General features: G+C 28.0%; 1 protein-coding gene across 14 annotated transcripts; it reads left to right on the top strand.

Annotated features, from left to right (window-relative positions):
• Positions 1–530: 530 nt before the first annotated feature.
• Positions 531–14,643, top strand: LOC149882862 (ubiquitin carboxyl-terminal hydrolase 10-A-like). Of its 14 annotated transcripts, none has more exons than XM_090100714.1 (11): positions 552–852; positions 1,046–1,155; positions 9,064–9,141; positions 10,390–10,591; positions 11,927–12,071; positions 12,232–12,390; positions 12,541–12,666; positions 12,961–13,053; positions 13,166–13,310; positions 13,406–13,465; positions 14,365–14,643. In XM_090100714.1, exons 4-11 carry the CDS (start codon positions 10,419–10,421, stop codon positions 14,541–14,543), a joined length of 1,080 nt encoding a protein of 359 aa, XP_089956840.1. In that variant the 5' UTR covers positions 552–852; positions 1,046–1,155; positions 9,064–9,141; positions 10,390–10,418; the 3' UTR covers positions 14,544–14,643. The 14 variants fall into 14 exon arrangements, with proteins under 14 accessions (XP_089956836.1, XP_089956837.1, XP_089956840.1 ...); XM_090100712.1 differs by having other exon boundaries at positions 1,021–1,155; XM_090100713.1 differs by having other exon boundaries at positions 965–1,155.
• Positions 14,644–15,047: the final 404 nt, after the last annotated feature.

The following is a 15,047-nucleotide window of genomic DNA, read 5'->3' as shown; positions in this document are numbered from 1 at the left end:
TAATTTGTTGCACTTAGATTGCAGCAAATTATATTAGTATATAGTTTTCCTTAAATTTTTAAATTAGAAGTTGATTACTGTAGATAAACTTACCTATATAATATTATTAAATAACATTTTACAGTTGCATTATTAAACTGTTAAATTTTTACAGTCAGGTTACCCTAGAAGTAAATTTTTACAACATTAAGTTGTTCTAATAGACATTTGTTCTAATCATAAATTGTTTTTATTGAGGGGTATGTAATCGTTTTAAAAAATCATTTTTAAAGTCTTTGTTTAAAAGAAAAATACTTCTTTATTTTGTGAGCTGAAATGAAAAAGACCAAAATGCCTTTCTTAAATTTTGTTCTGAAATCTTTTAGAATATTAAAACACCTCACAAACTTACACTTTTTAATTCTCTTAATCTTTTCAGCTATCAGCAGATATTTTTAACAATTTGGTTTGATCAGTATTTTGAGTGAAACTTATCAAATACTGTAGTTTTAATAAAAGTAGTTATTTAACTACTTTTATTAAACTATCATTTTTTTATTTTTTTTTATGAAAAGGTACTAAGATAAATGTTTGCTGAAGTGATTGGCACTTTTTTATTTCCACCTTTAATTTACATTTTTTCCCTTTGCATCAAACATCTCATTCTTTGCTGGAGGCATACTCAAGGAACATTTATTAGAAATGTTTATCTGCTAAGAAATAAAGAACTATACGAGGAACTTATTGAAATTGGAAAATTAAGTTGGGATGTCTTTTGTTTCATGATTGGTGCAATTAGATATGTTGTTACAAAGAGCTTTGAAGGCATTCAAGAAGTTTTAATTCAGAAAGGATCATTTGCTGGTTATCGAAGTAAGCATATTAAGCATTCTAAAAACTAAATATTCATTTTATTCTTTATATCAATTTAAAAATTTAAATTTTATTTCATCTTTCTATGAAATTTTGAAATTAATTATTTCAGATAGAGCAGGTCATTAACAGTGACCCTAGCTCTCATTTCAATCTCAAATCTTTAAGGAAAATAGCATCCTCATCTTTAAAGGTGTGCCCAGATGAGTCAGTAGGAATCATAGAAGTGGGAATAAAGGAGAGCTCTCACTTCAGAAGTTGTTAATAACAGATGGACAACAAGAATTGTTACATGAAAGAAGGGTGAGTGTTATTAAACAGTGATTGTTACTGATTATCAGGTCAATAGATATCAATAATTTCTAGTTAACTTTATTGATCTGATATTCATTAACAACCAAGCAATTTAGGGTATTATCTAACGATTACTGATTACAAAAGATCAGCAATGAGTTATATATGCTTACCTAGGACCTTAATAAAATTTTGCTACTTGGTGAAAAAGAAGTACTTCCATTGTTGTGTTATTAGTCATGTTTATTTATATCATTAAAACAACTCTTCAAAAAAAACTTGATTAAGTGATTAACTAGACCTACTCATTACTTACTCCTGTTGATGATCTGAAGTAAAAATAACCATCAGCAAACATGATTAACCTCTGTTCCTAAACATCAAACATTCAGGTAAATTGATTTCTGCTCATAACTGAATGTCGAAGTTCTTATAATGTGACTGAAAAAAACTTTATTTAAAATGAGGCTTAAACATAATTGTGTCTCAACACAACTGGTTAACTACATGATTTACATCTGATCTACATGATCAGCATTTGTAAGAGTCTTCTAAGGATTTTATGAAAGGAATTAGAATGTTGCAGAGAAAATAATTAGAAGGGCAACTTCTTATTTTGGATTTCAAGAGAAAGAAAGAATGATTTTTTTTCTGAAAGCATCCTTGTTTTGGTTTTTTAGAAACTTAGTCTAAGTTACTTAAATAGTGGTAAATAATTTTCAAACAGAATTTACAGAAGCCTAGTAAAAGCTTCTATTAATGTTTTTAAACAAAATATTTAAAAATTGATATTTCCAATATTTCTCACCAGTTAGAATGCAAAATAAACAACTTCAGATTCAGTATTGCAATTTTTACTGGGTTCATCAGCCATATCAAAGTCTGAAGATGTGTTGTATGGCAGTGATAATGGCTCTGGAGCAGAGGATTTTTGCCCAGATGTAGGTGGCATACATTCTTTTTCAAAAGTTGTACATTTCGAGTTGTTGGAAAGTTATCAGTATTTTTGAGGGCTGAATTGTGCACAGTAAAAACTATTTTAGTAGCTCTTTTGGTTGTTAATCTGTGGCAGTCAGAGGAATGCATGAAGAAATGGTGACTAAAAGATCTCTCAACTTAAGTGAAGCTTCAAATGCCTTTCCACCAATTTATTGGACTTGCACAGTGCATATCCTAATTTGTTTATCTAACTATCAAAAGCTAAAAAAATTTCAAACATCTCATCAGGAGAGTCTGATGAGAAACAGTAAATAATAACTTCACTACTCTACATCAGCTATCATAGAATTTTTTATTAAGAACGGTCTAAACAACACACACAAGTAACCCAAATATGGTCTGTTATATTTTTGTCCTGAAAATGTATATTCCTGGTCTGAACTTGGTCTACATCCAGTCTGGTTCAGTACAATCAGTGAGCTGGTGTAATACTTTTATTGTTTATTCCAGACTGTTTTTTATGTCTTTCTCAACCTAGAGTTGAGAAAGAAAAAAAGCTCATTTTTTGTCTTTCTCATCCATAGGTATACCACAGAATATGTACTCAGATTGAATGACTTTATTTGTTCATCATTTTAAATTGATCATTAAGTTGTTGGTGTTAAAACTGTACATTTTATTGTAGCAAGTATTTTAACAATGAACAAGTGTTTTAATGCACTAGGCCAGCCAATTCTGTATAGAATTTTTATATTTTTTTAGTTTTGTTTTTTACACCCAATCATTTGATGACAGTATGACATGACAGAAAAAATTACAGGTCAATCAAATAACAGAAAAGGTTCCTCAAGATTTTACTCATGATCCAGTGCAACTAATGGTAAAATAATGTATATTTGCTTTTAACCAAATAGTGATAAATGGGTTAAAAGCAAATTTATTCACTCCAGACTTGGATGACTATAAAGATGATTATTAAATGAAAATCCATTACCATCGAATTATGAACCTTAGCCAATATATTTTAAAACACGCTAAATGCTCCCAAAACTATTTCAGCCTGTTTCCAAGTACAACACTGGACAACTCCATATCAGACTATGATGATTGATACTCAGGCTTTTGTAGCAGTTGAAGTTGATGTTATGCAGTTATCTATGTTGTTCTCATCTTTGATGGATGCTTGTAAGTTCAATGGAATGCCTGCAGCAGCAATTTTTATTTGGACTGAAAGTGTTTTAGCTTGTTCAAAAATGGCCAGGAGTATAAGAAAATGTCAGGACTTTGTTTTGATATACCAGCGATTCTCACTGTCATAATCTCTTTTCTTAGCTTGCCGTTGCCATTTTTTTAGATTTTTTTTAAATGAAATATAAAGTATATGATTAACATATGCCATGATATTTTTTGTTTAAGTGATCATAGAGAAAGAAACATTGGTTTTATTACTTATCACAAAATTTGTGCAGCTGTTGTTTTTTTTTTTATATATATATATAATATATCTTTAAAAAGACCAGAGATTGAGCTATTTGCTAAACTTAATGGGTGCCTATATACAGTTTTAAGTTTGATCAAGCAGATTTCATTGACAGTGGTATCTTGTCAGGGTATTGTAATATACAACTTGCAGTAACACTTTTCCAAATTTTAATATTAAGAAAATTACAAAGAGTTAGCTAGGCTTGCATGACAAATCTTAGATGACAAAGAGAACGGTTCTGATGAATGTATACAATTTTGTTTACCGTAAGACTTCCTGACAGCTGGAATCCTGAGATTAAGATATGACATGAACTATCATCTTTAGTATCAGAATGTGGAACATAGAAAGATTCAGTTTTTCAAGACCATAAGTGAATAACCATGAGGCTCCTAAGCAATTTTATTCTGAATGACTGATTTTTTATAACTTTTTACATAATTTTAGCATATATATATATATATATGTATATACATATATATATATATACATATATATATATTTACATAATTTTAGCACATATATATATATGTATATACATATATATATATGCTAAAATTATGTAAAGACACACACATTATTATGATATACATATATATATATATGCTAAAATTATGTATAGACACACATTATTATGACCTTTCAACTTTTTATTGAATGATTAACAAAAGCTTAAATTTCCTTTGTCATAAATCAATGAAAATTTCCTCAAAGATAAAGAAAATGGGTTTATATTCTGCTTTTATTTTTTTTAAATGTCACACACAACACTACATTTCTAAAATGGTATATAAATAATAGTTGTGAACAGTATAAGTATGTCTTTCTGCATCCTTCTAGAAATTTCTGAACCTCTTGGAACTTTAGGGAGTTTTATGGAATGCTTTGGATATTTTTATAAATATCTGGAACTTTCTAGCACTCTCTGGAGTCTAGAAGTTTATGGAAATTAGAAAGATTAAAAGCTGTCTGATAGAGCAACGCTAATAATAATTATTATTGTTTTTCAGAAATATATCTAATTATTATCTTCATTCATATTGTCATAAAAGAAAACTGCTTCCACTACTGATAGAAATAAGATGATTGGGGCGCAGAATCTTGTAAGATTTTATAAGTGACATAAGAAAAGAAGAACTGTTTCACTTGAAGAAAAGTCATTTGAAAATAATATCAAACTCAAAATTGTTGCTCACTATCTGTTCCTGAGGGAATCCATCTAAGCTAGATGCGAATGCATAAAGCAAATTGAGAAAGAATTAACAAGCTTACGGCAAAAGAAATTAAATTTTCCAACCAAAAAAGCAAGAACCATTTGTTGACAGTTATCTCAAGATGGGATTGATGCTCAGACACCTTCACAATCTGGCATATTCAGATCCACTATTAAAGAAGCTGATAAACTTAAATGAAGAGAACATTACATTTTGAAAACTGATCACTGCATTTTACTAGTAAACATATTAATCACCAAGGATATCAAGTGTTAAAGAATGAACAACAAGAAGTTAATTAAAGAATGAACAGAGAAAAAAGCAAATACTGTTGTCAAAGGCATAACAGCCATTCGATGAATACAATTTGTGGAAGAGTATAAAGATGATTATAGAAGACATTACAAATGTGAACTCTGGAAGAAGGAATGGGTTCATTACTCAATTACAAAGACTTTTTTTTTTAAAAGAACGAGAAAGAACCACATTCATTGGTTGTCAATACCATGCCCTAGACAAATTTCTTCACATAGTAATGGATGAAGAACTTGGAAGAAACAACACGTCACCAAACATTGAATATCCTCTTATTCCGGAACTTATAAAGAACTACAAACAGTTCAGGATGTATTTCAAGAATGGTAAAGAAGTTATCACTGAAACAGCATGATGGTGTCATGACATGAAGTTTCTATTTCATTTCACTTGTGTTTTTCAGTTTTTTGAAAAATCTGGAGTATTTCCTAAAGTAAAATTTTAGAAAATACCCATCTTAAGCAATGCAATATGGAATTTCCGAGCAAATGATGAAACACCCAGAAAAAATCAGCCAATCAAGTGTCTTTAAGAACTTTTCAACATCTGTAAAAAGAAAGAAAACCTTCATCTTAGATTTATTTTGTCTAACAAAACACAATATTATATGCTCTGCTTTAGTTGGACTAAATACTTCACATTCTTTTTCATTTTATACAGTAGTTTTTTCTTCTTATAGATTTGATATTTAAGTTTGTAATCTTATACTTATTTGTAATTTAATGTGTTACAGTGTAACAATAAACTGTTAAGTGCTTAAAAACTAAACAAGTACTCTCCATTTACAAAAATTAACAAATTTTAATGGTAAAATTGTTTATTTCTTTATCTATACGCGTGGTAAAATTGAATTTTTGGTTTGTGCATGAACTTTTTCAATAAGTAGATCAAGTTAATGTCTTTTTTATGAGTTTTGAACAAATTTTTTTAATCTATGACCCAGAAATATGAAATGCAAAAAGTCATAACCCTAATATATATATATATATATATATATATATATATATATATATATATATATATATATATATATATATATATATATATATATATATATTAGGGTAGGTCGAATTTACCATTTTTTTTCATTATCAAATTAAGTAATGTTGTAGTTACTGTAACTAGGGTATAACAACAACTCCACCAAATTTCAGGAATACTGTATTAAAAATGGCTTGCAGATTTGCATTTAAAGTTTTCAATTATGCCCTAAATTTGTAAGTTTCTAAAATATTTGGAATTTCAATCTTTGTAAATTTAAATTCCAAACAAGTATTTCGATTCAAAGTATCTCGTTTTGAATATATAACGCAACCAATAAAAATGTTTGTTAAGTTACAGCAGCCAATCAAATTTGTCGCATCTGGCAATTGTTAAATGAATAAACAGATAAATATAAGATAGTAAACAAAAACTTTAACAAGAATTACAAATATTATAAACTATAAAAAAATGCCGAAAATTATTGTTACACCTATAACACGAAAAACAAGTGGTAAGAAGTATGGTGGTGGTCCATGTGAATTATTAATGATGGAGTCAAGTACTTACAGACAGGTTATTCAATACTACTACTATCTTATTCATGTAAAGCCAACTATCATAGAAGTTACTGAGTAAATTATAAATGATTTAAAATCAAATAGGGCTGCAGTGAATCCTAATCTACCTCTAATAACTGACAAATCTATTGCTAGAAAGGTAAAGGATCTTCTCATTCTAGTAAAAAACATTAATCGCAAGTATGGTAGAGCAAGTACCAAATGAAATCTTGATGCAAATTTGGAAAAGCTTTTTGATATTTCTGATTGTTCTTACTCATTGAATATGCTACCTTGCAGTGATAGAAAAGTATCATGCAATAAAGCAAATTGCTCAGAAGAACATACTTTATGTATTTGCTCTCAAAACACAAAAGTACCTCTTGAAGATAGAGTTTATATTCGAGATCAGAGGCAGAAGACTGGTCCAAAAGGAGCTTATCAACATTTTTCAGTTGATAAGGTAGCTTTCAAAAGAAACAAGAGGATTGATCTCAAAGAGTAGTTGATGAAGCAGAATCTCTCATACAACAAACAATGTCATCTGAAGAAGCTAGCTGTTCAACTGAAACTGAGGTAAACTTATTGTGACTTTATTGATATATTTTAAGTACACACAAATTTTGTATGCTGCAATTTCTTTTAGGAAGAAGCTGAATAGCAACCAATAAAGAAATTTCCTGGAGACTACAACTTAATTAAACTTCCCAGGTTTGCTATGGAATTAGTCAGAAATGAGTGTTCGTCAAACTTAGGTGCAGCTCTTGCAAATGCTTTACTACATGACATTAAACATATTTTGAGAAAAGATGTTGATATCAATCACATGTTGATTGACAAGTGCAAGTTAGATAGGGATAAAGCACAAGTAAAGATAGTTAGTGAAGGTAAGATCTAGAGAAAAAAAATCAGTTAATTTGCCTTGGTGTGGATAGCAAACTTTATCAGACCACTCGAACTTCTTGCATAATAAACTCACCTGAAGGGGAATTCCTCAAAAAATTTATTGAACCTGAAGATCACCTCACATTCACTTATGAAGATGGAAAATCTACTGGAACCTATTTGAGTCACCAGGAACCTTTAGTGGCCTTCTTGGCAAAAGATGTGCTGAAAATATTCAGGATTCACATCAAATTTTGTTTGAACCTGTCAAAAATCCTATAGTTGATGGGTATATTCCAAAAGAAGTACTGAAAGACCTTAGTGGTGATCAAAGACTTTTATTTGAGTATTGCAAAGGAGTAGGGTCTAGTAAAGTTGGTGATAAATGGGCTGCTTATAAAATTGGTCCACTTAATCATGCAAGGTGGTTAACTCTAGCTATTCGCATTCTCTGTTTATATACAAGAGACAATCAACCAAACCAGTCTTTAAAAAAACAAGTCTACTTTATTGTTCAAGTTTATGCTCCAGCATGGTTTGAAATAAGGACATCATCCAAGCTGCACGACTCTCCTCATCTTCTTTTTTCTGCTATCGTTCGACTAAATTTGATTCTCCCATTTAATGATGTGATACATATTGTGAAGCAGAACATTAAAAATAATACAAGACCTGAAAACATTCTCTATGCCATGATTAAAGATGATGATTACAAGATCTGAAATCATGATTTTCAATCAATACTGAATCTTAGACAAAGGTATCTTTTTAAGTTATTTAATTGATTTAATAACAAACAAAAAAATTCTTATCTTTTAAACACAATCATAATTCAGTATTGATCACAATTTTATATTTACAGAATGAACTTTACCAGTTTTTAAAATGAATTTTAAAAAATTCCTGTAATAAATTCTGTTAAGCCAGATATTCCGGACTTCCCATCTCACTCCCTAAGTGTAGAGCAAACTGTTAAACTAGTATCGGAAGCATCCCATTACGTTTACTGGCTTGAAAATCGATACAGCTGCATCTTGACAAAGTTGCTTAGCAGAAAGATGCGTCAAGCTTATATGTCAAAAGGATATTATTCCCATTCATATGATGATATTTTGAATAAATTCAAAAAGTTAATAAATTAGATAAACAACTTTTTATAAGTTTAGAATAATAAATTATAAAAAAGATGTTTAGAAAACTTTTTAACATATTCTCACAATTGAAAATTTTAATTTCCGATTATCGCGCTTTTTATAGCATTTTTCGCACTAATTCGAAAAACGCTATAAAAAGCGCGATAATCGGAATATCACAATAGTCTTTAAAATTAAATCCGCAAACCATTTTTCATCAAAAATCACTGAAATTTTTTGAGGTATCTCATTTCAACATTACACAATGGGCCAGGGTAAAATCGACCTACCCTAATACATATATATATATATATATATATATATATATATATATATATATATATATATATATATATATATATATATATATATATATATATATATATATATACTTTCTTTTTATAAAGTCATTCCTGTAAAAATTGATGGAACAGAATTTACAACTGTTGTTGGAATAAAGGATGAGAGAGCAATTAAACTTGCAGGTATCTTACTCAGATTTTATTAAAAGGTTTGTGCATTTTGAAAACATACTAAAATTGATAGTTTACAAAATATTCATATTACAAAATGTCAAAGTTAAAAAAAAAAATTACAACATTTTTCATGATTAAAAATGTCAAACAAAGAATGTTACAACTTTTTTATTTCTGTTCAATAAAAACGCCTTAAAACATGTCAAATTTTTCAGGTTTCTACTTCTTTCCCTATTGAAGCAATCTGCTAATATACTGTAGAATTGTGTTTCCACTTTTTTGAATGATAGAAATAATTGTTTTTGCAAAACTAGCTTTTGGTTAAGCTGAAATGTCCTTTCAACCAAAATTTTATACTTTTTGATAGTAAGTAAAGTACTTAGGCGGTTTTGTAAGGTTTTTTATTTGTTTGTCGCTAGTGACAGAATTATTTTGATTCAGAGAATAGTCTTCCTTTGCCTATTGCAAAATAAAAACAATTCTCAAGTTGTCTTTAATGTTTTAAAAAATAAATAGTGTATGGAATATTAGCAACATTCTTATTCATTTTGAATGCATTTGAGATAAACTGTTTTCTTATTATTATAGCCAATAAGTTTATAATTAACAATATTAACTAGTTTAACAATGAATTTTTTCTTTTTTTTTTTTGTGAAATTGTAATTTTTGTTTTTATTTTTTTCCCACTAAAAAAGGAAATCAGCTCTTAAAAGCTGCTTAGCAAATATTGTGTACATAAAAAATGAGCAGAGTATAATATAAAACAATCAAGTTGCTTGTCTTACATAAAAAGAGGCAACTTATGTAATGCTTTGAAGCTTTTTTTTCTCTGTGTTTGTGAATAGACTTAGCATCCAAGTGCCCTGGATACAATTGGAATAATCTGAAATACTGTTAGTAAATTACCAGCAACAAAATACCAAGACTGAATAATAATTTTGATATTATCAAAAAAATGTATTTTTCACTTCTTTATTTATCAAATATTTTTGTTGTCAAATATTTTTGTATAATCTTCTTTGTATTGCTTTTAAATTCAAGTATGTCAAGTGTATAACTGATCTATTTTTGTAGATTCTTTTAGAATTTAATGAATATTAAAAACTTAACTTATATTTGAAAGAGAGAAAGAAGTTTGAAATGTATAAATGTGTTATTGCTTCAACAAATAAATAGTAAACTACTTAACATTTGTAATAGTAAACTAGGTTGGTTTAAGAAAAATAGTAAAAGTTTTTAAAACTCTGGTTCTTTTAGAATGCATATGCAATTCGAAGATAGATTTAATGCGCTCTCAACTTATACCTTGTGGCTTAATCAATCAAGGTAGTTGGTGTTACATCAATGCCACACTACAAGCTCTTCTTGCAATTTCACCAATGTCTAGTTTTTACAAGTCCCTCAAAGAATTTCTGAATACAAATGTAAATGATACATCAACTCCTTTGACTGATAGCATGTAAGAACTTCTTTGTAGAGATTTGAGTTTGTTTATTAATAATATAGGGAGTATTAATAAACATATCAATGATTTTTATGTTAAGACTAAACAGAAATTAGTTTCTTGGAAAAAATTAGGATATTTGAATTTAATTAGTCTCTGTTACTAATTACAAAATCTATGACCATTATGATATCTTTTTGATAACTCTACAAAATTGTATCTGTATTATTCAGGTTGTACTCATGGCCCGCATTTCTCTCGGCGGCCATGGTTGTACTCATGCAATTTGTTTTTCTATCTAAATATTACAAACTGTATGCATTAAGTTGAAGCAAGAATAGAGTTCAATATATTTATTGTGTCATAGCTCATTTGTTAAACTGTATTGGACCTGTAAAAATAGTTCAGATCCCTAGAAATTCAATTTGAATAACATGATTACAAAGTTGTAAGATTTTATTGAGTATTATAAAACGAATGAATAAATCTTCAATTGTTATTTTTTAGATTTATTTGTTATTCTTTCTCATTTAAAGTACACAATTAAAAGGTGTTAAATTACACTAAAAAGGTGTGCAGCAGCATGAAATCACCAGAAACCCTTTTAATTTACACTGTGCTTAAGTTTTATGAGAAAATTAAAACATTCTAAACCTTCAAAGTAAACATAATAGTTCTTATTTTCAACGTTAGGGACATACTCTGGTCAATTTTTAGAATTAATGAATAAAATAAATTTAAAAAACTGTAATCAAAGTCAATTTCTTACAAAAAATGGACATGTTTTACAATTAAGCTGATAATTTATCATATTTTTGTATGTTTATATTGGTTTATAGATACATAACCTGCATGGTTTTAATAATGACTTGTTTCCTAATCTACTAGAAGGTTCTTAATAATCCCAAATGAACTGGTGCACTGACTATTTTCTCTTTTATAGACTATTACTATAATGTATCATTACTAAACAAGTATGGATTTCTTCATTGTTAATCTTGTAAAATATGGTAAAAAATCAAGTGGGGTGTTTTTAATATTCTGCTAATTTGATTTGCAATTCTTTTTGAGGCAAATTTACTGCTGCATATAAAAGAGAATTTCTTTGTTCTTTTTATAAAATTTATTTCTTGTTTGCTACATTTGCTTAATAGAAAATAGTTTAAAGTAGTTTTATCAGCAGAATTGTGATAACTACAGTTATGTACCCTTATGTAGATAATTAACAGTGCATAGATTTAGCATTATTTGTGATGACATGTAATTGGTTAAATAAAAATTGCTTACAACTTTGCTAACAAAGACTTAAGTATTTTTGTTTTTTATTTGAAGACTTCCCAATTGATTTAGGATTGCTTTGTTCAATGAATTTGAGTGCATGAATCAAAGTGTTATGTCAGAAAAGCAAAGTGAGGAATTGAGAATTGGTCCTTCATTTGAGCCAAAATGTATTTACAATCTCTTAACTGCAATGAAAATAGCTTTATTTGAAAAGGTTATATATTTGTATTGTTTGAGTTATTTTAGGCTACACTCAAGATTGTTTCCAAATACTTTGTTCATAAAAATGAGATAGAGACAAAAAAATTTTTTTTTAATTTTTTAGTTTCCTAATGAAATTCTTGTTGTTTTTATCATTACAATATTTTATTCAGGGTCGTCAAGAAGATGCTGAAGAGTTTCTTTCATATTTATTGAATGGCATTCATGATGAGTTAGCTGCATTAAGTAAACTGCTGTTGAAAAAAATAAAAATTTATGATAGTTCTTGGTTTCATGTTGGTCCCCCAAAAAAAGAACTAGCTGACAGAAAGGTTTAAAATGCATATTAACTGCCATGTGCTTTTCTAAATAAAAATAAAATATTTTTAATGGCTTTTTTTTAACAATATATATATTTTTTTATTTTCTGATGTAAGTAAATAATCAGCTAAAACTTAAAAGCTTGAAAACTTTTTTTATAGATAATACCAGATAGTTCCATAATAAAGCAGATATTTGGCGGTATGATTCGATCATCTGTTGAGCAAAATGGAGTAAAAGAGTCAACAACTTTGCAGCCTTTCTTTACTTTACAATTAGATATTCAAGTATTTTAAAATTTATTTTTTTCAACAGAAATTTACACATTTTTTAAATAAATAATTGAAAGATAATTGTTTGACATCACCACATGGAATAAAAGCAGTATTTTAATGAAAATGCTTTTAGATACACAGAATTGTGATATTTAAATTTGCTGAAGTTTATTGTTGTCTGGTGAACTAAGTTAAACTTAGTAAATTGATGTGTTGTTTTTAAAGAACTAAAAAGATATCACCATGTATTTTAGAATATACAAAAAATGTAGTTTTATTTTTTTTTATTAATTATTAATGTTTAAGGGAGAGAATATTTGGTCATTGGGAAATGCACTTGAAGCATATTTTGTTAAAGAAAATCTTCAAGGTTTTACATGTTCAAAAACAAATGTTGAGGTTTTTTTCTAATTTTTGAAGAATTGCTTTAGATTATGTTTTTGATTGCATATTTTGTTGTTATATAGTTTTGATTTGTTTAGTTATTTCAATAAACATTTCACAAATGTAGGTGGAAGCTTCACGTGAATTGTCAATTGAAGAGCTTCCATTAGTTTTTATCTTCCATTTGAAATATTTTGTCTATGATCGAACAGGCGGAAGTCAAAAATTATATAAACCTATTGATATACCTGTTAATCTTAAAATACCCCAAGGTAAAGATTAAGTTGATATCAGAATTTATCATAAAAAAGTTTTTTCACACTTATATTATTATTATGTTGTTTTTTTTTTCGTTTTTTTTTTCCAGATTTTTTATCACCCTCACTGAAAGATTCTTCATATGGTTTTAAGTATAGACTTAAAGCAGGTAAGTTTTTTGTATGTGGTTATGTTTTACCAATCATTACTACTGAAGCAATATTTTAAATATCATAAAAGTTTTTTATAAACCATCAAAATTTTTCTACATTATCTTTTGGATCACGCAAACAATGAAAGCAGCTATTTTTTAAAGTAAACAAATATTGTTTTTTTGCCACAAAGTTCAACTTTTTTAATACAATAAGATATATTATTGTAATGCAGTATGCTGTAATACCGTGTAATACCAAATAAGTCAAGAATTTGAGCCATTCAAAATGGGCCACAAAAGTAATCCAGGCTAAATATACTAAATCAAGTTATATCTGTTGCTAACAAAATTTTATTTTGCTTTATAAGTTTAAAAAATATTTTTAGTTAATGTAGTACTAGAATTATTTTAAAAACTTACGTAATCAAAAACTCCCTGTATATCCTATTCTTTTTCTTTTTTCTTTTCCTTTTTTCTTTTTCTTTTTTCTTTTTTTTTTTTTTTCTTTTTCTTCTTTTTTTTTTTTTCTTTAGTTTTATAAAAGAACTCAGTTAAAAAGCTACTTGTAGTTTTGATACATCTCTTTTTGTATTTATGCAATTATAACTTCTAGAAGTCTTGAAAAAATATATCCACAAAGTTCTTAAGATTTTCTTTGAAAGCTCCAATTCATGCTATTAACCCTAATTCTAACCCTGTCCCTATAAATCCATTCCTCAGTGCGAAAAAGTGAAAGCTCTTTGTCACAATTCTAAAATGTTCCTGGAATCCAAGAAATTAGCACATCTCAAGAAGACCTTAGAAGATGTTTAAAAAATCGTGAAAATCTGAGAATATTTATAAATTTTTGCAAATGTGCTTACAGACATGGAATGATTCAAATTTTTTCTGTATTAATTTATTTGCTGTTTTAGTTATTTATCATCATGGCGAGCATGCAGTAGGTGGTCATTACACTACAACGGTACATCACAGCAGTCAGTTTGGTTGGGTCAACTTTGACAATGATATGATAAAAACACTTTGTGTTTCTGAAGTTTTGCGTAGACAGCAAGGCAGTGTTCCCTACTTACTATTTTATGAAAAGCAATAAATAAAACATTTTGAAAGTGTTTTGAAAACGCACATAGAAAACAAAAGTGCTTCTTGTTGTAACACATTAACTTAAAATACTAATTTACCATCAGTCAGAATACTGTTGTTTTTTTTTTGTTTTGTTTTTTTTTAATATTCTGCATAAAAAAAAAATAAAAGCTTTTTTTTTATATAGAATATAGGTATTTGTTAGATTTCCTTTGTTTCATATGGAATCTATTAACTATAGAAGATCAGAAAAACATGAGTATTTAGTCTTAGTATAGAGTTGTCCAATGATCTTCTAACATTTCGATGAAATGTTAGAAGATCATTGGAAAGAACTGATGTATTTATTTGGAAGTCTTAACAAATCTATACAAAGATCTGTTAAGACTTCCAAATAAATACATCAGTTCTTTCTGGATATCCAAATGTAATATTCAATAAAAATATTTAGTTTCTAAGGATGCTGGTGTTTTTCTTTTTTGTCTCTTGTGTCCTCTAGTATGACGTAGTAATT

The sequence above is a fragment of the Hydra viridissima genome, unplaced genomic scaffold (assembly GCF_058129835.1).
Source record: "Hydra viridissima isolate aposymbiotic clone 2 unplaced genomic scaffold, HvirCarnegie_v1 scaffold_10, whole genome shotgun sequence".
Classification (NCBI taxonomy): domain Eukaryota; kingdom Metazoa; phylum Cnidaria; class Hydrozoa; order Anthoathecata; family Hydridae; genus Hydra; species Hydra viridissima.
The sequence above is the reverse complement of the archived record's forward strand: the minus strand, read 5'-3'. Positions and strand labels throughout refer to the sequence as shown.

What these genes read in the sequence shown, in the direction of transcription:
- LOC149882862 (XM_090100710.1), top strand. Translation starts at nt 567, where the DNA reads ATGTTTGCTGAAGTGATTGGCACTTTTTTATTTCCACCTTTAATTTAC. An exon ending in AAATAGCTTTATTTGAAAAG is followed by an intron (nt 12,072 to 12,231) that starts GTTATATATTTG and finishes TATTTTATTCAG; the next exon opens with GGTCGTCAAGAAGATGCTGA. An exon ending in TAATCTTAAAATACCCCAAG is followed by an intron (nt 13,311 to 13,405) that starts GTAAAGATTAAG and finishes TTTTTTTTCCAG; the next exon opens with ATTTTTTATCACCCTCACTG.